This window comes from Eubalaena glacialis, chromosome 14, assembly GCF_028564815.1.
Source record: "Eubalaena glacialis isolate mEubGla1 chromosome 14, mEubGla1.1.hap2.+ XY, whole genome shotgun sequence".
Classification (NCBI taxonomy): Eukaryota; Metazoa; Chordata; class Mammalia; order Artiodactyla; family Balaenidae; genus Eubalaena; species Eubalaena glacialis.
In genome coordinates, this window is record NC_083729.1 from 15870956 (window position 1) to 15889543 (window position 18588).

General features: G+C 40.7%; 1 protein-coding gene across 3 annotated transcripts in view; it reads right to left on the reverse strand.

The window, feature by feature from the left end:
* Window positions 1–703: 703 nt before the first annotated feature.
* LDAH (lipid droplet associated hydrolase) overlaps window positions 704–18588 on the reverse strand; it is a 93304-nt gene continuing 75419 nt past the window's right edge. The window contains exons 6-8 of one of the 3 annotated variants that reach the window (XR_009703728.1): window positions 16567–16649; window positions 2889–4188; window positions 704–723 (exon numbers count right to left, since the gene is read on the reverse strand). Coding sequence is in view for 1 of the 3 variants with exons in the window: in XM_061210590.1 (XP_061066573.1) it covers window positions 3997–4188; window positions 16567–16649 (275 nt within the window). In the remaining 2 variants the exon portion in view is untranslated. Of the gene's footprint in view, window positions 724–808; window positions 4189–16566; window positions 16650–18588 lie in introns of those variants that run through there. The other 2 variants (XM_061210590.1, XR_009703729.1) reach the window with 2 other exon arrangements.

An 18588-nucleotide genomic window follows, 5' to 3' on the forward strand; every position in this document is an offset into this window, starting at 1 on the left:
TACAGGAGAGCTTCAGCCTTAAGTCCTCAGAGATGTACCAGTTCACAGAGCACACTCAGTCCCAGGCACTGCCCGCTCCTTAGGCCCCACCCAGCAAGGAAAGGAGAAGCCCAAGGACGTCTCTTCTCTCTGGCAAGAGCGGGCCAGGAACAAAGATGATGCCTCGTGTTATTTAAGAAACACTTTGCTTCCTACATCTTTTCAAAGGACATAAGCTCCTTGAGGGGATATTTGGGTGTCCTGGGCTGTGTGTGGGAGGCCTGCAATGGCCTGGGGTCAGAAAGCTGTGTCAGGTGAGCGAGTGGCCTCCTCCTTTACCAATATGAACCAGAAACGCTGAGACGATGAGAATCAAATTTCAGGCTGGCTGAAACACTGCAGAAGCTGGGATATCGAGGAGTCCTCCATTTCACCAAAGAGAAGAGAGTGCAAAAGACAAACAAGTTTGCTATCCTTCTCCTTTAGGTACCATTTAATAGAGCATCTACCAGACAGGGTGCTAAATACTATATGCAAGACCTCGTTTGACCCCATTAAAGACAAACAAAAACCCTTCCGAAGTCCAAAAGCTAACGCAAGTACTTCTGTAGATGAGGGCCAGTGGGGGAGTGAAGGAGAGGGCTCAGGGAGGTTAAGCCTCTGAACATCACAAACCTGATAAATGACAGATCCAGGATTTGAACCCCAGTCTTCATTTACTTCCTAGAAGAAGTAATTCACTTTCTGGAAAAGAAGCAATAAGAGACAGATGCAGAAGGAGAGTGTGTTTTTTTTTTGTTTTTTTTTAAAAAATAATTATTAATATACATTTCAAAATCATCTCAAACATACAAAAATGTTGCAAGAACAAAGAACTTTTTTTTTCTCTGAACCATTTGAGAGTAAATTGACATAATGCCCCATGGCTCCCTGACACTTGTGTGTCTTCAGTACAAATAAGGACATTTTCCCACTTGTCCACAATACAACCAGTGAAATCAGAAAATTAACATTGGTCTCTTATTCCCAGCTAATCTTCAGATCCCATTCAATGAAGTTTTGCAAACTGTCCCAACAGTTTTTTTTTTAATAACAAAAACATCTAGTCCAGAATCAGGTATTACATTAAGTTGTTGTGTCTCCTCACGTCTGGAATTAAATTTAATTTTAATATAATGTAGGATACTGAAAAATCAAGCCTTTGGAGGTCACTGGCTCTCCAAGGGTGGAGAGGAGAGGTCAATGGTGAGAGGGCTGCTGCCTTGGACACCTGGCCACGAAAAGCCACTGGGGCTGCCTCTGGAGATTCTCCCCCATGGTCCAGAGCAGACTGGGAACAACTGGTCATGATTTCCAGTTTAGGCCTTTCACTCAGCCCTAGATAACCCCAGATGAAGTTATTAAATCTTTGACAAGGGCCATTCAAGTGGCTGACCGGGATATACAGGCAGAAATGCTTCTGGAAAATGGATTTCATCCACTGCTTACCAACTTTAGTCTTTTATTTTTTATTATGATGATGTTTAATAATAATTATTATTAATATAGCCAGTCTTTATTGAGAAGATACTCTTAGTCAGGCATTGTGCTAAATGCTTTCATTTAATCATCCCATTGAATTCTTCAACAATATGAGGTACATATTATTATTAATCCTATCTTATAAATGAGGACATTGAGGCATGGAGAAATTAGATGAAGTTGTCTAAAATCACACAGACAGTAAGGCCTCCAGAGTTCACATACCCTATCACCTCATACATATGCACGGAAACATTTTTGCTTAATTCCTAATGAAATAAAATGAACTTCAATCTCCTGAAATCTGATTCTTCCTTCTCTAAAAGAAGCACTGAGAAAGTGGCTTTTCAATTTAACAGAGAGACTCTGACCCGAGTCTAACTCAGGAGGATGCCAAGATTGTACCCCTCCTCCCCCAACACACAGAGATCAGGCCAGGCAAGGTCAGAAAGTGCGGGTAAAACACTTATTTTGAAAATTCATTTGGTGCTTAGATGATAAACAGGAAATTTACTTTATCATTTTACTTCTTATCATTTTTTAAGCTCTGGTAGCCTTTGGTTTATCAGACATAATTTCATACACGTGGACTCCTGAAATAGGAAGTAATGTTGTAAAGTAACGCTAAAAGAAAAGCTGGGCATGTTATTCTTCATTCCAGTAGCATGATTTACCCAGTACTTGCTTAAGTGCTTCGGGTTAGTACTACTGAGCATCTCCTGTATGCAAGGCACTTCAGAGCCATGAGACCGAGCTCCTAACATCAGATTTCTAGAAGGCCTCCCTACACAGTTGCCAATAAGGACTCTGTATGCAGCCTTGCCCCAGTGGCTTAGGCATCTACTGGCTCCTTTCTGGGGCCAAGAGCACTGCTTGCCTGGAGCTTGGCTCCTCCCCTCTGAGAAGTCATTTGCTCTGACACAGAAGCCACGCCAAAGGGTCATAACTCATACAACGCTCACCACTGGGTTGGCAGCGTATCAGAGGTGAATCTTTCATCAGGGGGCTTTAGGCTTTGAGAAGAAGGACAACATCCCATTGTCCTTAACGAATGGGACACCATGAGGGATGTCCTCTAGGAGAAAATGGAATGTTTCTATCTATCATCAACCATCTCTGCAGTCAGCGGGACTTACTGGTTCCTAAGGTCCCAGGATTGAGTCAATTTAGGGAAGGAAGCAATATTGTTAGCCCACTCTAGCCCAGAGAACAAGTTTCTTCTTTACTGGACCTCAAGGTGCCCGGAGAGGGTGAATTCACATAATTTAATGGGTTGTTTTGGTTCATTAGTAAAACAATTTCTTTCCAACTAACAAAACTAATGGAGAAATCATTTATGGTAATTCTCTATTCAGCAATTTAAAGATGCCCTTTCAAAAATTACTTACTAGAAGATTTTCAGAAGAAAAGAATCATAATGTAGCTAACAATCTATCCACAATGCCTTTATAGTACTTGGTTCACCGCTGGTCCTCAGTGGAGTTTGACTAAAAAAAATCACAGAAGGGGCAGTTGCATGTGGCAGGTACAAGGCTGATCTGGGACAGCCTAGGGCCACCCCACCCTGGCTCTGGAGAAGAGGAGCCTGCAGGGAGCTCACAGCCAGAGCTTGCTGGCTGTCTGTGGAGGAAGGCAGAAATCAGGATCCTTCAATAACTCTTATTAGCTGTTAGTTGACCAGAGGAATGTCTGACGAGCTTTATTTGCTGACTACTGCAGGCAGACCGGGAAGTCACACTCCTCGGGAAAGGAGACAAGCAGTGCTTCCCCTGCCATTGGCTCTGCTGGGGCTTGTGCCACTGGCGGCCAGACAGAAGGCTGACTTGGTGGTTTGAGACATGCTGCAAGGTAGTAACAGGTGGGGTGTGCAGGCTGTCCTGATATCCAGTCTGATTCTGATGATCTCAGCCAAGACCTGTGCAAAGTTAGTCTGGGCTGACCTTCAGCTTCTGTCCTTAAGAGAGACCCGGGTCCACTGCTCATCACTTCCTGCTACTGGACTTGAGTGTATCCTTCTCATGTTCTCATATGCTTCACATATCCGACTACACACTTAACATTCACTGGTCTCTTACATTTTCTAGTAGGTCTTTCATAATTTTCTCTAGGGGAGCCTATTCTACATTGTAACTCAATTAAAATCAACTAAATTTAGATTTCCTTTTGTCTGCAAGGATCTTGCCTACCAAAATAAACTGTATGGTGCCACTGGGCATCTTGTGCAAACATAAGAGACTTTGTTTAGATCACTGTGTTCCCTGAGTCTTGGAAAATGTGTTGTTAGTCCTATGGAATATTGATCAACTGTGTTTATTTCAGTCTGTAGCATGGGGAGCTGGGAGCTGATAGTTTTTAAGCCAAGAGGGTCTCACTTTTTTTCTCTTCGAATATCCAACATTAAAATTAAACATTTACCTACTAAGTATACTACTTACTACTAAGTACACCTACTGCCTTTATGTACTAGCTGTCAGTGCTTGCTCCTTGTGTCAGTATTTATATTTTGGACAGATCATCCTTTAGCCAGTCAGCTACCATGTCTGCCATTTCCTGGTAAAAATAGAGGATAAAATCATGAGGTATTTTTTTCTCACAGAGTCGAATATCTCCTTCTGGAAAATCTTTCTTCATGTCTTCATAGTACTCTTTTGGACACCAAGCATCTATAGTACCATAGTAAAATGTAAGCTAGAAGACAAGACAAAAACATTTTATTAGAAAACACTTCCCCTCCCAACACGGATATGACACCAGCAACCTGTAATGCTTTGAAAACAGCCCCTGCACCTGGCCCTATAAGCGAGTCCCAAGGCTCCCTCCAGAGAGTGGCTCTCTCAAGGCAGTGAGCTTTCATGGTTTATGGGAGCGAACCTTGGCATCTGATGGAAAGAAACCCATGTAGGGAGAGCCTGGTGTGATACATCACCCATGATTCACTAAAAGGACTCGCCAGCAAAGTTGTGTATGTTGAGGTTGAGATGGACACTGGAGAGATGGCCGATGAGGGCAAGGAAGAGTTATTGAGACATAATCACTGAGTAACTAGTAACCATTAATTATACACTTAATAGTTTTCATACAGCCACATGCTAGGCATATGGGACATGTTTGTTGGATGTATGCAAAGATGAATCAGATGGACTCTGCTTCTTAATGTAGCAGATGAAATGTTATCAGAACCCTAAGAGTGTCTACGACATTTCTAGGAATAGGCTCCAGGTAGCAGGAGGGTGTGCTGATTCAGTGGGGAGGTGTTACAATCATACTTCAGGTGACAGCAAGCAGGCTGGATGGAGACAGAGCTTCCTTTGAGGCATTACTAAGACACTTATTGACTATTGATCTGTACCAATCCCTGATACACATACGTGTACACACACATGTTCATGCATACACATATATGTATATACACATACAAATGTGTATATATGCACACATATGTGTACATACATATGGGCACATAAGCATTTATATACCACCTATATATATATAAATATGTATATATGTGTATATACACATATACATTTATAAGCGTATACACACACACATCTTTACGTCTAGCTCTAAGCTGCTGTTCTTCACTGAAAAACTATGTTCTACTTCTGTATTTCTGGAAAAAAGAAAAAAAGGCAACAAAAACGAAATCCTATTCAGAAGGGTACATACTGGTAATTTCTACCAAAAAAACCCAAAAACTAAATTTTAAGGCCCCTCTGACATCTGTTATCACTGAAAAAAAAGAGTTATGCCGTAAGTGGCTAGTTACAGTCACTTGTAGTTTCCATAACACACCAAATTTGTTCACTCATTCAAACACTTAATCATTAATCTATTCAGCAAATACTTATTGAGCATCTACTCTGTATTAGGAACCTGGAATACAGATAATAAGACAGTCTCTGGGGGAGGGAAGGACTGGAGGCACCACGTACACAAGACAATTAGTCCGGATAAGGGCATCTGGTGGGAACCAGTGGGCAGCAAAGGTTCCCTAGAGCACTGATGTCCAAGTTGAGTCTTCAAGTTGGGGGAGCACACTGTGGGGAGTATACCAAGCAAATAAAAAGTATGAAGGAGCATGTCACGCTTGGGAATTGGAAGTAATTTAAAATGGCTGGGCTTCCCTGGTGGTGCAGAGGTTAAGAATCCGCCTGCCAATGCAGGGGACACAGGTTCGAGCCCTGGTCCGGGAAGATCCCACATGCCGTGGAGCAACTAATCCCGTGCGCCACAAGTACTGAGCCTGCGCTCTAGAGCCCGTGAGCCACAACTACTGAGCCCACACGCCATAACTACTGAAGCCCGTGCGCCTAGAGCCCGTGCTCCACAACAAGAGAAGTCACCGCAATGAGAAGCCCGTGCACCACAACCACGAGTAGCCCCCACTCGCGCAATTAGAGAAAGGCCGTGCACAGCAACGAAGACCCAACACAGCCAAAAATAAATAAATAAAAAAAAAAAAAAAAAAAAAGGCTGGAATATGGGAGATAAGTCTGGAGAGCTGGTGGAGACAGATGAAGTCATGAACAGCCTCTGTGCCCCACTAAGGAGGTTGTACCTTGTTCTGAAGTCCACAGGAGCTAACAAAAGACTTCACACAATGAAGTGACGTGATTAAGTCTGTATGGTAGGAAACCTACTCCGGCTGCAGTGACGAAGAGATTGGAGGGGATCAAACAGCGGCGGGAGGAGGATATGGGAAATACGTGTTATTGCCCACTGGATAATTTTCTACTTGGATCATTAAATCCATTATCTGAATACGGACAGGTGAGATCACTCTTACAAAAATACCAGCTTTTATTACAGTAATGTTATGATGTAACCAACATTTAAAGAGATGGTTAATTAAGAAACACTTTAAAGAGGAGAATATTTAATGTAGTACTCCAGAGAGTCAATTACTAACAAATAAACTTTGAGTTGTAGACTTATTCCAAAACACTTCATAGGGATTTTTCTGGCTTTCACCTGGGCTTTGGTTTTGAAAGCTGCAAAGGATCTGTGGCTCACAGATTTCTCACTGAATTTCGTCTTCCTACTCTCCTGTTTTTGTCACTACAACCATTTCTGGGCACACCAAAGGCCCCAAGCCACACTTCATTTTGCCAGGGCTCTCAGCAGTGTAGGAAGTTCCTTTTGATTCCCGGAGAACAGGAGAGCCTGGCATTCGCCTGGCTCTTCCTCCTGGTGCCATTCTCTCTGTAGCTCTAAAATGCTGCAACCTCACAACCAGTGGGGGACTATTCTGGCCAGTTGTGGAAAAAATAAATTTCTCAGAATTTCTCAGCAACCACCCTGCCACAGCTTCCCCTTGCAATACTGCTGTGAGTACAAGCTGTCTGCAGGCATTAATGATCTACCAATAGGGCTAATAACTTTAGATTCTCTCTAAACCACTCCCTACTCTTAGCACCAAGAATCCTTTAAATTATATCCAGGAAATAGCATCTGGAACAGTCATTATGCACAGTTGTTCAGCGCTTCCTCAGAGTATGAAACAGTGTTGAGAAATCTAGAAATGCGAAATTCAGACTTGGGCTCGTGTCCATCAGGTCTGTTCCTCTGCTCCACTGCACTCTCTTGCCCGAAGACACTGGGACACTGAGAAGGGTACTCTGGGAGTCCTCACACCAGTACAAGCTATGGTGGTGAGGTCTTGTGAAAAACCCTAATACAAAAGGGTCAACTAGAAGGAAAGCAAGGCAGGAAAGACCTCCTCCAATGAAGTCTCTTTGACAAGGAGGAAAGCATCACTGTGGCACCTGCTGTTACTTTCCGCCTAACTCTTCAAAGACTATTTCTATGGAGCGTTTCCTTTTCAGTGAGGCAATTACAACTGGAACTGTCTCCATTGAGAAGTCCAGCTTGATGAGCCTTAGCACTGGGGAAACGCCATTCCTTCCCTCGTGCATGAAGGTATCAGACAGTTGAGCAGGAGTAATAAATATGGATTACAGGAACCCACCCCTACCTTCAAGTATCAAGAGACAAGTCCTGTCCAAGTAGTTATGGGGCACGTGCTGCCCAAGGCATATGCTAGGAACCTCAACACAAAGTGACGTCAGTGTTCAAGACAGCCTAACAATGAGGATCACATATTTCCCATATGTTCATCTGATTTTACCTCTCAATCCTCCATACTGTAGTCATTTTGAGGGGGCTGTATTCGGTTACATTTCTAAGTGATAGTGGGGTAAGGTCTTCTTGTTTTGTTTTATATTGTTTTATTAAGTTCTTCTTCAGAAGAAGGGCTCTGTAAGAAAATCTTGGCTTACAAGTCAAACACGTGGTTATTTCTATTGCCTTTACATACACTGGCTCAAGATACTTCCTGATCCCTACAGATTATAAGTCACAGGCAATAGATCTGAACAGAGGACTCTGCACCTGTAACCTGAAACAGGAAACTGGAAAAGTATGGGGTGTGTGGTGGTAGTGGTGGGGGACGGGGAAGGACAGGTGAGGTAGAAAGAAAGAAATAATTGGACACCAAAGCGTAGTGGTGAAGAGTGTACACTACTACTACGTCGATATGTAAAAATGACTCACAACAAATAACGATGACCTGATGAAAACTGAGAATGATTTGCCAGGCTCTATGCTAAGTTTTGTGTTCACTGAGTCCTTATAATAATATTCTGAGGAAGGTATTTTATTCCTGTTTTACAGAAAAGGAAACTTAGGCTTAGAGAGACTAACTTGCTTAAGTTGAAACAATTAGTGAATATAACCCAGTGAAAAACTGAGTTATAAATCCAGGGATGGCATTCCTAATCAGTACCTTTTACTACTATTTACAATTAAGAATAAACTGAACCATGGTGTGAAAACACAAACCTGAAGACTGAGAGGTCTTAAACTGGTTATGAAAACTACCTGAATGTGACAATCACCGACACTCACAAAGTTGATGTATACAGTTCTTCTGGGGTGCTGCATGCCATGGGGGTGATGAAAATACTGGAATTGTTAACCAAGAATCTCAGGCTATCAGAAGGATGTTTAAATCAAATGTTTACAAGAAAATACATTATTTCCTATAGTTTATTTCTCCTTGGCACTTGCTTTGATATGCATGAGAGTTGATAAAGAGTATACATTATTGAGATGGAAATTATTCTATTTCCAAATTGTTATGTTAAGTAATCGTTTCTCTATTAAACACAACATTTAATTTTCTCAATTCTAGATTTTGATTGCCCAGGATTTTGCTTTTCTCTGTGTACCTTCTACAGTAAGGTGGAATTATGGTTACTGTGATAACCACAGTTATCACAGATAGTCTCTGTGCTCACAGGTATGTTTTCCTTTAACTCTTCAGCTGCCCCTAAGGAGACATGTCCCTGTTAAAATGTCCCTGCAAATTGCTGCAGCTTGCCCCCATAGAGCAGCCACAGTTGTCTTTTCCAATGGTTTTTTTTTTTTTAAACTTTTTGCTCCTGAAACTGCAGATTCCCAGCATTTCCACCCAAAATGACTCTAAACCTATCTCCCATCTGGCACTGGCTAAGTGGTTGAAATTCAGAAGTAAGACAGCTCTGCCCTCGAGAAGCTCCAGAGTAGCGAAGAACTCAGGCATGTACAAGCTGGCCCTTAAACACAACAGGCAGAGAGAGGTATGAACAAAGTACTGTAGGAGCCAGAAGCAGGAAAACCTGACTTCTGCCCTGATTGATGCAACAAAGCTTTGTTTTAGTATACATTGAGTTGCTGGCTTTTATGCATTACTAATAGAGGATTTATTTTAAGAACAAAAGACATATTAGAAACCACCTTATGATACAAGTTTATATATTTGATTTAGCTAATAACTAACAAAAATCACTTCCAATGATATATCAACATCTTAAAATATTAAACATGAAAAAAGCCACACACAGAAGTCTCTATCTGGTGATAATAAATATTATTCAGCTATAAAAAAAGAAGGAAATCCTGCCATTTGCGACAACATGGATGGACCCTGAAGGTATTTATGCTAAGTGAAGTCAAACAAATAAAGACAAATATTGTATGATCTCACTTACATGTGGAATCTAAAACAAAAAACCAAATTCACAGAAACAGAGAACAGACTGGTGGTTACTAGTGGCAGGGGGTAGGGGATGGAGGAAACAGGTGAAGGTGGTCAAAAGGGATAAACTTCCAGTTATAAGATAAATAAGTTCTGGGGATGTAATATACAGCATGGTGACTATAGTTAACACTATACTGTATATTTGAAAGTCGTTAAGAGAGTAGACATTAAAAGTTCTCAGCACAAGAAAAAAAATTGTAATTAAGTGAGGTGATAGATGTTAATGAAACTTGTGAAAGTCACTGGGCAATATATACATGTATTAAATCATTACGTTGTACACTTTAATACAATGTTATGTGTCAATTCTATCTCAATAAAACTGGAAAACAAAATCTCTATCTGAGTTACTTCTTTCTATTCAGTAGTCGACGAGGACTACAGGAATTGCTGCACAAGAGCAACGGGCTGCGGCTTCCACCCTCCCCGCCAAGTCAGACACTTAAGCCTCGACCCTGCAACCTTAAAGGAAACCTGTTCTGTAACATAAGCATCTCCTTTCAGTTATCTGAAAATCCCATCCCTCTCAGGAACGGAGAGGTAGCAGTCACAAAGCTTTAACAGTTCACTGCAGCCTTTCTGAGCAACCATTTTTAAGAACTTGAACAACTGCTGAAGAAAGGGAGATAGTTTAGAAAATTCATTTTCCGATTTACCTTGTTTCCTTTCTTTCTTTTATCTAGAACTGGCTCAATTACCATTCTTAAAAAAATGAGAATTAGGGCTTCCCCGGTGGTGCAGTGGTTAAGAATCCACCTGCCAATGCAGGGGACACGGGTTCGATCCCTGGTCCAGGAAGATCCCACATGCCGCGGAGCAACTAAGCCTGTGTGCCACAACTACTGAGCCTGCGCTCTAGAGCCCGTGAGCCACAACTAATGAAGCCTGTGCACCTAGAGCCTGTGCTCCGCAAAAAGAGAAGCCACTGCAATGAGAAGCCTGTGCACCGCAAGGAAGGGTAGTCCCCGCTCACCGCAACTAGAGAAAGCCTGCGTGCAGCAACGAAGACCCAAGGCAGCCAAAAATAAAATATATAAATTTATTTTTTAAAAAAGGGAATTAAAATCCCTAAAAATTAAAAAAAGTGGCTGAGGACAGAGGTGAACACACAATCCTTCACAAGCACTGAGCCCTGCTCCCCCTGAAAGCATCTAGGGGAGCAGTGGGAATTGGGTGCGAAAGGAGTAGGAGGTCCAAGCGGGTTAGAGACTGGGCTACTCTCCAGTAGCTGGAACAATCATGCATCAAAAGTCCTGCAAAGTGGGGCTCTCTTCTTTCTGCATGATTCAAGTGTAAAGGGCCAGAACCTGTTCATTCCCAAACGGAAGTCACTGCTCCTTCCAGAGTAACTAGCTTCGTCTCTTTCTTACCTGGGTCTGGAGAAGCTGACCTAAGGCATCTATCTTCCTCTGGTGAGGCAGCAGAGTATGAGGCTCTGGGAGCAAATTTATCCTCCTGTGCTTCTGTTTCTCCCTGGTTTTATGCCTCAGGAAACTGGCAGACGTGCTGGGAAGGGTCTTGCTTAACTAACTTAGAGAAATGGCCAATTCCAGCTCATCTGAATTCTCCGTACTGGGCCCAAGTCCTGGTAAAGTTTAAGTACTACTGTGTCTTCCTTCACTGCTGTTCCTATACAGCATCTCCCTTAGGCATTTTATGGGAAGCAGTGGCCAGAATGGGATTGGGGCATTCCAGGGTCACTTGGCTACATATTTAATATTACCAAAATCTTTCATTATAGAATGAAAATATCTGAAGGGGTGTGCAGGGGGAGGAAAAGTTAGGCAAAGTCTTTTTAAAGTACTCAGAGGCATATCTAGGATATAACTAACTTTGTAATAATAATAATAAACTTTCATTGAATGCTTAGTACATGCCAGACACTCTTGCAAGGTCTTTATATGAATTGCATATAGCATTATAGTTCTGGAACAACTGTATGAGAGTAGATAGTATTATTAAACCATTTTATTGATGAAGAAAGGAGACACAGTGAGGCCAAGCAACTTAACCAAGGTCACACAAGTAAGCACATGGTGGGGCTGGAGTGTGAGCCTCGGGCTGTGCCTCTGAAGACTCTGCTCCCCGCTACGCTCCTCCCTCCGATCACGCTCCACTAGAACACTCAAGCGTATGCTGACACAATGAGTGCTTAAAACGAAGCGCTCAAGGTCAAAGTGATTGAGATACAAACAAACCTATCAATTTCCGGGATGATTATGATATTCTGAACAGGCTTCAAATTAAACAGGCAGAACTAACACAATCAGTTTCAGACCGAGGTTGGCGGAAAGGCAGTCCCGGTGAGCTGGTCCAGAGAGCACATCCTATGCTCCACTAAGCGGGACGTGTGCATGTCCGAAGGATTTGCATGCCCCGATCTGCAAACAACTGTGTGCAAGGTTTGCTTGTTCCCAAAGGCAACATGCGCCTCTGGGCTCAGGCGGGCTAAGCAGGATGGGGAGAGCCATAGCAGAGGGGTCCCTGTTCCTGAGGACACCCTGCCCCTTTCCCAACCACACTGCTGGCCCCAGGCTGGCCCTCTGGGGGCAGGGGTAGCACCACTTTGCAGGAAGTCCTTCCACCGCTGCCCACCTTCATCAGAAAGCAGCGTCTCGTGTGTTCTCGCTGGGAACAATTTCAGACCCCTATTGACTGATAGTGAAGCTCAGATTTGGTCTGGCAGTAGCACACACCAGCTGTTTCCATAAGCCTAGGCCAAGGATGGTCACAGCAGTTTAGAATTTCCCTCCTAAGTGAGTTTTAAATGAAAACTTCAAGTTTCTAAACCAAACACTAATTCACTTTTCTTTGAATGAGAATACATCCCCTTATAGCTGAGAACAATGACAGAACGGGAATGCTGACCTCCTATTTGCCTCAGACACACCAGGTGCCTCATAATGCAGAGCATACCCCAGCGGCTCCCAGAAGGATTGGGACTGGGGTGGTGAAAATGTACAGTTGATTCTCTTACTTTGGTTTATTCCATCCTGGTTCTCATTCCCGTCCCTCCCCCCTCCATTTCCGTCTTATTCATTAGTTCCTCTCCTTCCTCCCAACCTTTAAATTGTGTTCCCAAGGGTCAACCTTTAGATGTATTCTCTCCTTATACCACATACTTCCTTGGGTTACTATTTCCATGCTCATGACTCCAAATATATCCTCATCATTCCCAAATCAAAATTCAGCCCAGATTCCTCTTGTAGGCTTCACACCCATATATCCAGCTACCTGCCAGACATGTGTCCCCCTGGATGTCCCACAGGTATCTCAAACAAAAGTACCAAAATGAACTACTTTCTCAACCAGCTCCCACAACTTGCTGGCACTTCTCCCATATTCCCTATCTTGTTACAAAATCCAAATACAGAGAAATAATCTTAGACTCCATCTCTATTCTCTCATATCCTATCAGTACTGTGTCTTTGATTCTACTTCCTAAATCTTTCCAAATTCTACCCATTCTTCATCCCCAATTCCACTGTCTTAGTTCTTGTAAAAGTCTTTTAAAGAGTTTTCCCACTTCAAATTTCATTCTTTTCCAACATTCTGATACACATTTTCCCCCAAATAATCCCTCTCACTGGTTAATCTAGCCACATTCCTAGGACTAACTGATATGAACGGCACCTCTGAACTGGCTGTTTGTTCACAGATGGCATATGTTCTGATGGGTCAGTGGTTATGTCATATGGTTGTCAAACATTCTGAGTATCACCCTGATTATTACCCCCTTCCTTAAATCCTTCAGTGGTTCCCTAACAACTCAAAATAGTCTCTTTAGTGTAGCATATCATGGCTTCTTGTTCTCAGGCCAGTGCCCAAACCACAATACCATGCTCCCTAACCTTTTCTAGTGTCTCAAAGCAACTTCTTCACCTGCGATCTACAGGTCCACGCAGTCTCATGGGTAGATGCAGTGGCAGTTGAGGGGAGCGGAGTAATGTAAACTTGGATGGGAAAAAGAATATATCATTTTTTTTGCTAACCTCTAACAATAATTTAGTATTTCCTTCAATTATGAATACAGGCAACAAACCACAGAAATATTAGAAATACCTATCTTTTGTCATCTATAAAATTACTGAAATTTTCAAATTACGGTAAAATTGTTTTAAGTAACTAAAAGTTTATACACATCACTACATATTTACAATAGTAATTCTGACTGCTATTATATCTCATTATTTAGTTTGTTAATAAAGATGCACAAATTATATATCACAAATTTGCTTTTAATATATTTTGATAACTATACTTCAATATAATTTTTTTTTGGTAATCCCATATATTTATTTCATGCACTTTAAAATATTATTCTGAGAAGGAGTCCATACACGACACAGCCGGAGAGATCCATGGCACAAAAAAGGCTTAGAATCTGTAACAGCTTTCCTTTCCATCCATCTAGTATACATCTATTGATTGTTCACCAGGTATCATGCATTGTGCTAGGCCACAGGGATACCAAGATGAGAAAAACCTTCAAGGTGGGTGAGAGGGGAAAACTGACTGTTTAAATACTGTGTGATAAATGTGATATTATAACTTTACAAATAACTTTACAAAGTTTCTGAAGGCTTGTATTTGGGCAGAAATGAGACAGAGTATCCTTGACTAGAATATCTAAAGTAGGGATATGTCTAGTCTTGGGAACTGATTTTCAAGTCTGACTAATTATCAGGGTTGTTTGGAAGGCAGGGGAAAATGCCCACTATGTTGCTAGAACTATGTGCCCTTTTAAGTTTCCTTACTTTCTCAAGCAGACTGAGACATATGTTGATTCAACTCTTACCAATATTAAATTACAGCATGTTTCCATTTTTTTTCATTACAGAAACAAAAAAAATTGCAATAAACTTCCTGTCTTTCTATACCTCGTTTCACTTAGGAATTGGAATTGTATTATCCTAGTGGAGAGTTCAAACTTAGCTGGTAGAAAGGACATTCAATTAATCGCAGGTAGTTGTGCATCATTAAACTAAACAATGCCTTGCTTTCCCGAACTCCACAAGTACCTGTCATGCTACCTTAAAAACAAAATAAAACCACTCCCTGTAGTTGGAAAAGTTTAGTCCTGTGACCGTGTGTTAATATCAACCTTGAAATGCCTGCCATCTACCATTATACCCCCATATTTCTCCCACAAAAGTTTCAGTAAAGTACGGTCCTGACACGGTTACCATGAGCAGCCCTCTATCTGGGAATGATTACACTTGCATATGGATTTAACTTAGGACAGGAATAAGTTAGCACCTTCCTTTGACCTCCTTCTGAGCACAACATACAAACAGAATCCAGGAATGATGAGTACTTTACAGCAGCTGGCTTCCACAGGTGGTAAGACGGGATTTGACACATGATGGGTCTAGTCATTCAGCAAGTGTGAATTTTGGAAATGAGCATCTGCCAGTCTTATTATTAACTGGGAACTGAGTTGTTTTTACGAACTTCCAGCCTTGAGAACTTAAGCACAGCTTTGAAACAAATTCACTTATAATTTAACTAAAAAATAAAATACTGTTTTTCTTGCATTTTCACATACGTCAATGAGTGGAAACAGTTGAAAGCCCTGGAAAGAGGGTCCTTATGAGGCCCCAACCTCCCCCATTCAGCTAATGAGGGTTTCCTCTGTCTTCAAAATTTCAATCTCTGGCCAATTGCTATTTTAGAAATATGATGACCACTATGGCCATAAGACAAACACAGAATGGCACTTTCAAAAGTCCTCTCTGGGTGAAGCTACGGATAGATCGATATTCTAAAAATATTTTTTTAAGAACATATACATTTCTTGCTTTAAGATAATTGTATTGGGAGGTTATAGAAATATGAATTAACACTATAGGCAAGTTTAAGTCAAATGTCTCAAAGTTTATGAAGAGATTCTAAACCCAGCAGGATATCTAAGATTTTACTTGCAGATTGTAGGTTCCTGGGCCCTGTAAGAGTTGGTCACTCAGTGGGGCTCGTTTCATTGCAGCCAGCAGATGTCACGGTTCAGCACTGGACTGCAAAGCTCTATATTAGCACAGTCCAACAGAAATACAAAGGCACACAGGTAATTTCAAAATTTCTAGTAACTACACTTTAAAAAGTATAAAGGAATGAATGAAATTGCTTTTAATAATATATATTATTTACCCCCACGTATCTAAAATATTATCTTTTCAACAGCTAATCAATATAAAAATATTAATGAACTATTTTACTTATTTTTTTGGTACTAAGTTTCTGAAATCCAATGTGTATTTTACACTCATGGCACATCTCAATTCAGAGTAGCCACAAATAACCACATGTGACTAGTGGTTACCGTGTTAGATGGTACAGCTCTATCCTATTCAGGATGGACAGACAGACAAATGATGTCATGGGAGTACCAGGGCCACCTTAATTCTAGGGTGCTTAAACATATTCTAAACCATGGCCCCTCACAGTTTCAGAAACTGTGCTTCCAAATACGCCTGTGTTAAGATTCTAGCACTTACAGCAGCAACTCAAAAATGCTAAATATTTCAATTGTTGCCTTTCTGCACCTGCTTGTATAGAAAACTCGCCTTGGTGTCAGCTGGGCATTCCTACTCTAATGCATTGGAGAATAAGAAAGACAGGCTCACTGGATCATCAGATCATAGGAATGTTAGTTCTTTTCCAATGTTTCACTTATATTTTAATATAACTCATTTTTCCCATAAATATTATTGAGAGTCTTTTCAGTACAAAGCTCTAGAGAGAAGTATCGATTCTAAAAATAAACCCAACAAAAACAGGTGGTAAAACATATTTAAGTAACTATGCAGTCAGCTTTACTTACTTTCTATGCAACTTTCAAGGACTGCCTTAATGTTAACTAGAAGTAGAACTTGATCTGAAAATTACAAACCCTTGAGGTCTTACAGATTCTAACCAACTCTAGCCTTTCATCCTCAGTAAGTATTTCTGCCCATCTACTTACTTCCTTGTAGCACTAAAGTGATTACCTTAGATAAATGTTCTTTTATGGTTTCATTGTCTCTCTTCACCACCTCCATCATTTCTTGGCTCCCAAGGTAGGCAGCATTAACTACATTAAAAAAAAAAAAAGGCAAACACTTAGAATATATAGAACAAACACAAATGTCAAATTAATTGTAGTATATTCCTGTTTTACTCTTTTCTTTTGCCAAGTGCTATGTGATGTGAGATATTAGTGAGGCCAAGAGAGGCATGTGAGTCAGCAACATGCACTGTCACCGGAAACAAGAGCATGCCCTGTGGAAGAATCTCTCTCACCCTCACCTGGCTTTCTCCATAGCAACGTTAGCAGTATCATGGCCTAATGTCAGATATCACAGCAGATGTGTGTAATCATACCCGATCAAGGCATTTTTATGATTTAAGGATTAGAATCACAAATTTTGATAGATAAATCATGTATGCCAGGGAAACCACACATAGTTACGAACATGAAACCATCTTGATAATTTTTTTAAAAAGGACACAACTAAAAAGAATGTTTATTTTAAAACAGGTTTAAATGATCTTTAAGAGTTGCTTATAAGGGTTAGTTCTATTATACTGACTGCAGAGTGACCCTCATTTTCAAGATGTCAAATAACTGAGAAAAAGGAAGAAAGCCAGAGATAACATGAATCTATGTGATTTTCTGGTACTACTACACAAATTTTCATTTGATTCTTTGTGCCTTGAATTCTACTTTGATTGGTGTTATTATATATTGTTACTTTGCTTTCTTTTTGGCATCATCTGTCTATTTGTCTTTTATTTTTAGTCTTTTGCCATTTTGTTTTAAGTATGTCTCTTGAAATCATAAGTAGATTTCTTTACAAACAAAATTTAAACTCTCTCTCTCTTAAATAAAGGGACTTAACATACTTACGTATATTGCTATAAAAGATATTTGGTCTGACTCCAGTCAGTAGGCAGAATAAAGTAAATAATAAAATTCACAGCAGAAATTAATGAAATAGAGACCAGAAAAACAATTAAGAAACTAAATGAAACTAAAAGTAAGTTCAATAACTGATAAATCTTTAGCCAGACTGATCAGGAAAAAAATGTGAGAAGACATAAAACATTACCAGTATCAGGAAAGAGAAATGACAGACCTTCAGATAATACAGATATCAAAAGGATAATCAAGTAATTTTGTGGACAACTTTATGTCACGAAATTCAATAACTTAGATGAAACAGCCAGTCTGCCCAAAGACACAAATTTGAAGCTCACTTAACAATAAATAGATAACCTCAATCGTATTATATCTATTAAAGAAATTAAATTTGTAATTTAAAGCCTCTCCACAAAGAAAACTCGAGGGCAAGATGAATTCATTGGTCCACTCTACCAAACATTTAAGGAAGAAATAATATTGATTTTAAATAAATTCTTCCAGAAATGACTACACATATATAGATATTTAATTTTTGACAAAGGTAGCATTTCAGAGCAGCAGAAAACAGGTGGTCTGTGGTAGGCAGAATTCCCAGATGACACAAATACTCCTTGCCCTTTTACAATCCCTCCCTTTTGAGTGTGGGTGAAACCTGTTGAGTATGATGACATATTACTCCCATGACTAGGTTATGTTATAAAGTTGAGACGACTTTAAGGGAGATTATCCCAGTGGACCTACCCTGATCACACGAGTCCTTCAAAATTTGAGTTCTCTCTGGCTAGTGGCAGAAGAAGAAGTCACAGATTCAAAGCACTAAAAGGATTAAATGTACCACTGTTGGTTTGAAAATGGAGCTCATGTGAAAAGGACCTGAAAGTGACCTCCAGGAGCTGAGAGGGACCCCTGGCTGACAGCCAGCAAGAAAATGGGGACTGCAGTCAAAAAGCCACATGAACTGGATTCTGCCAACAACCTGAATGAGCTCAGAAGTGGATTGTGGGATATGCAGGGGTATAAAAGAGGCTTCTGAGATCCAGGCAATGGTGATCCTTGAGCTGGGTGGGAGTTACATGGGAGTTTGCTTTCTGATAATTCACGGAGGTAA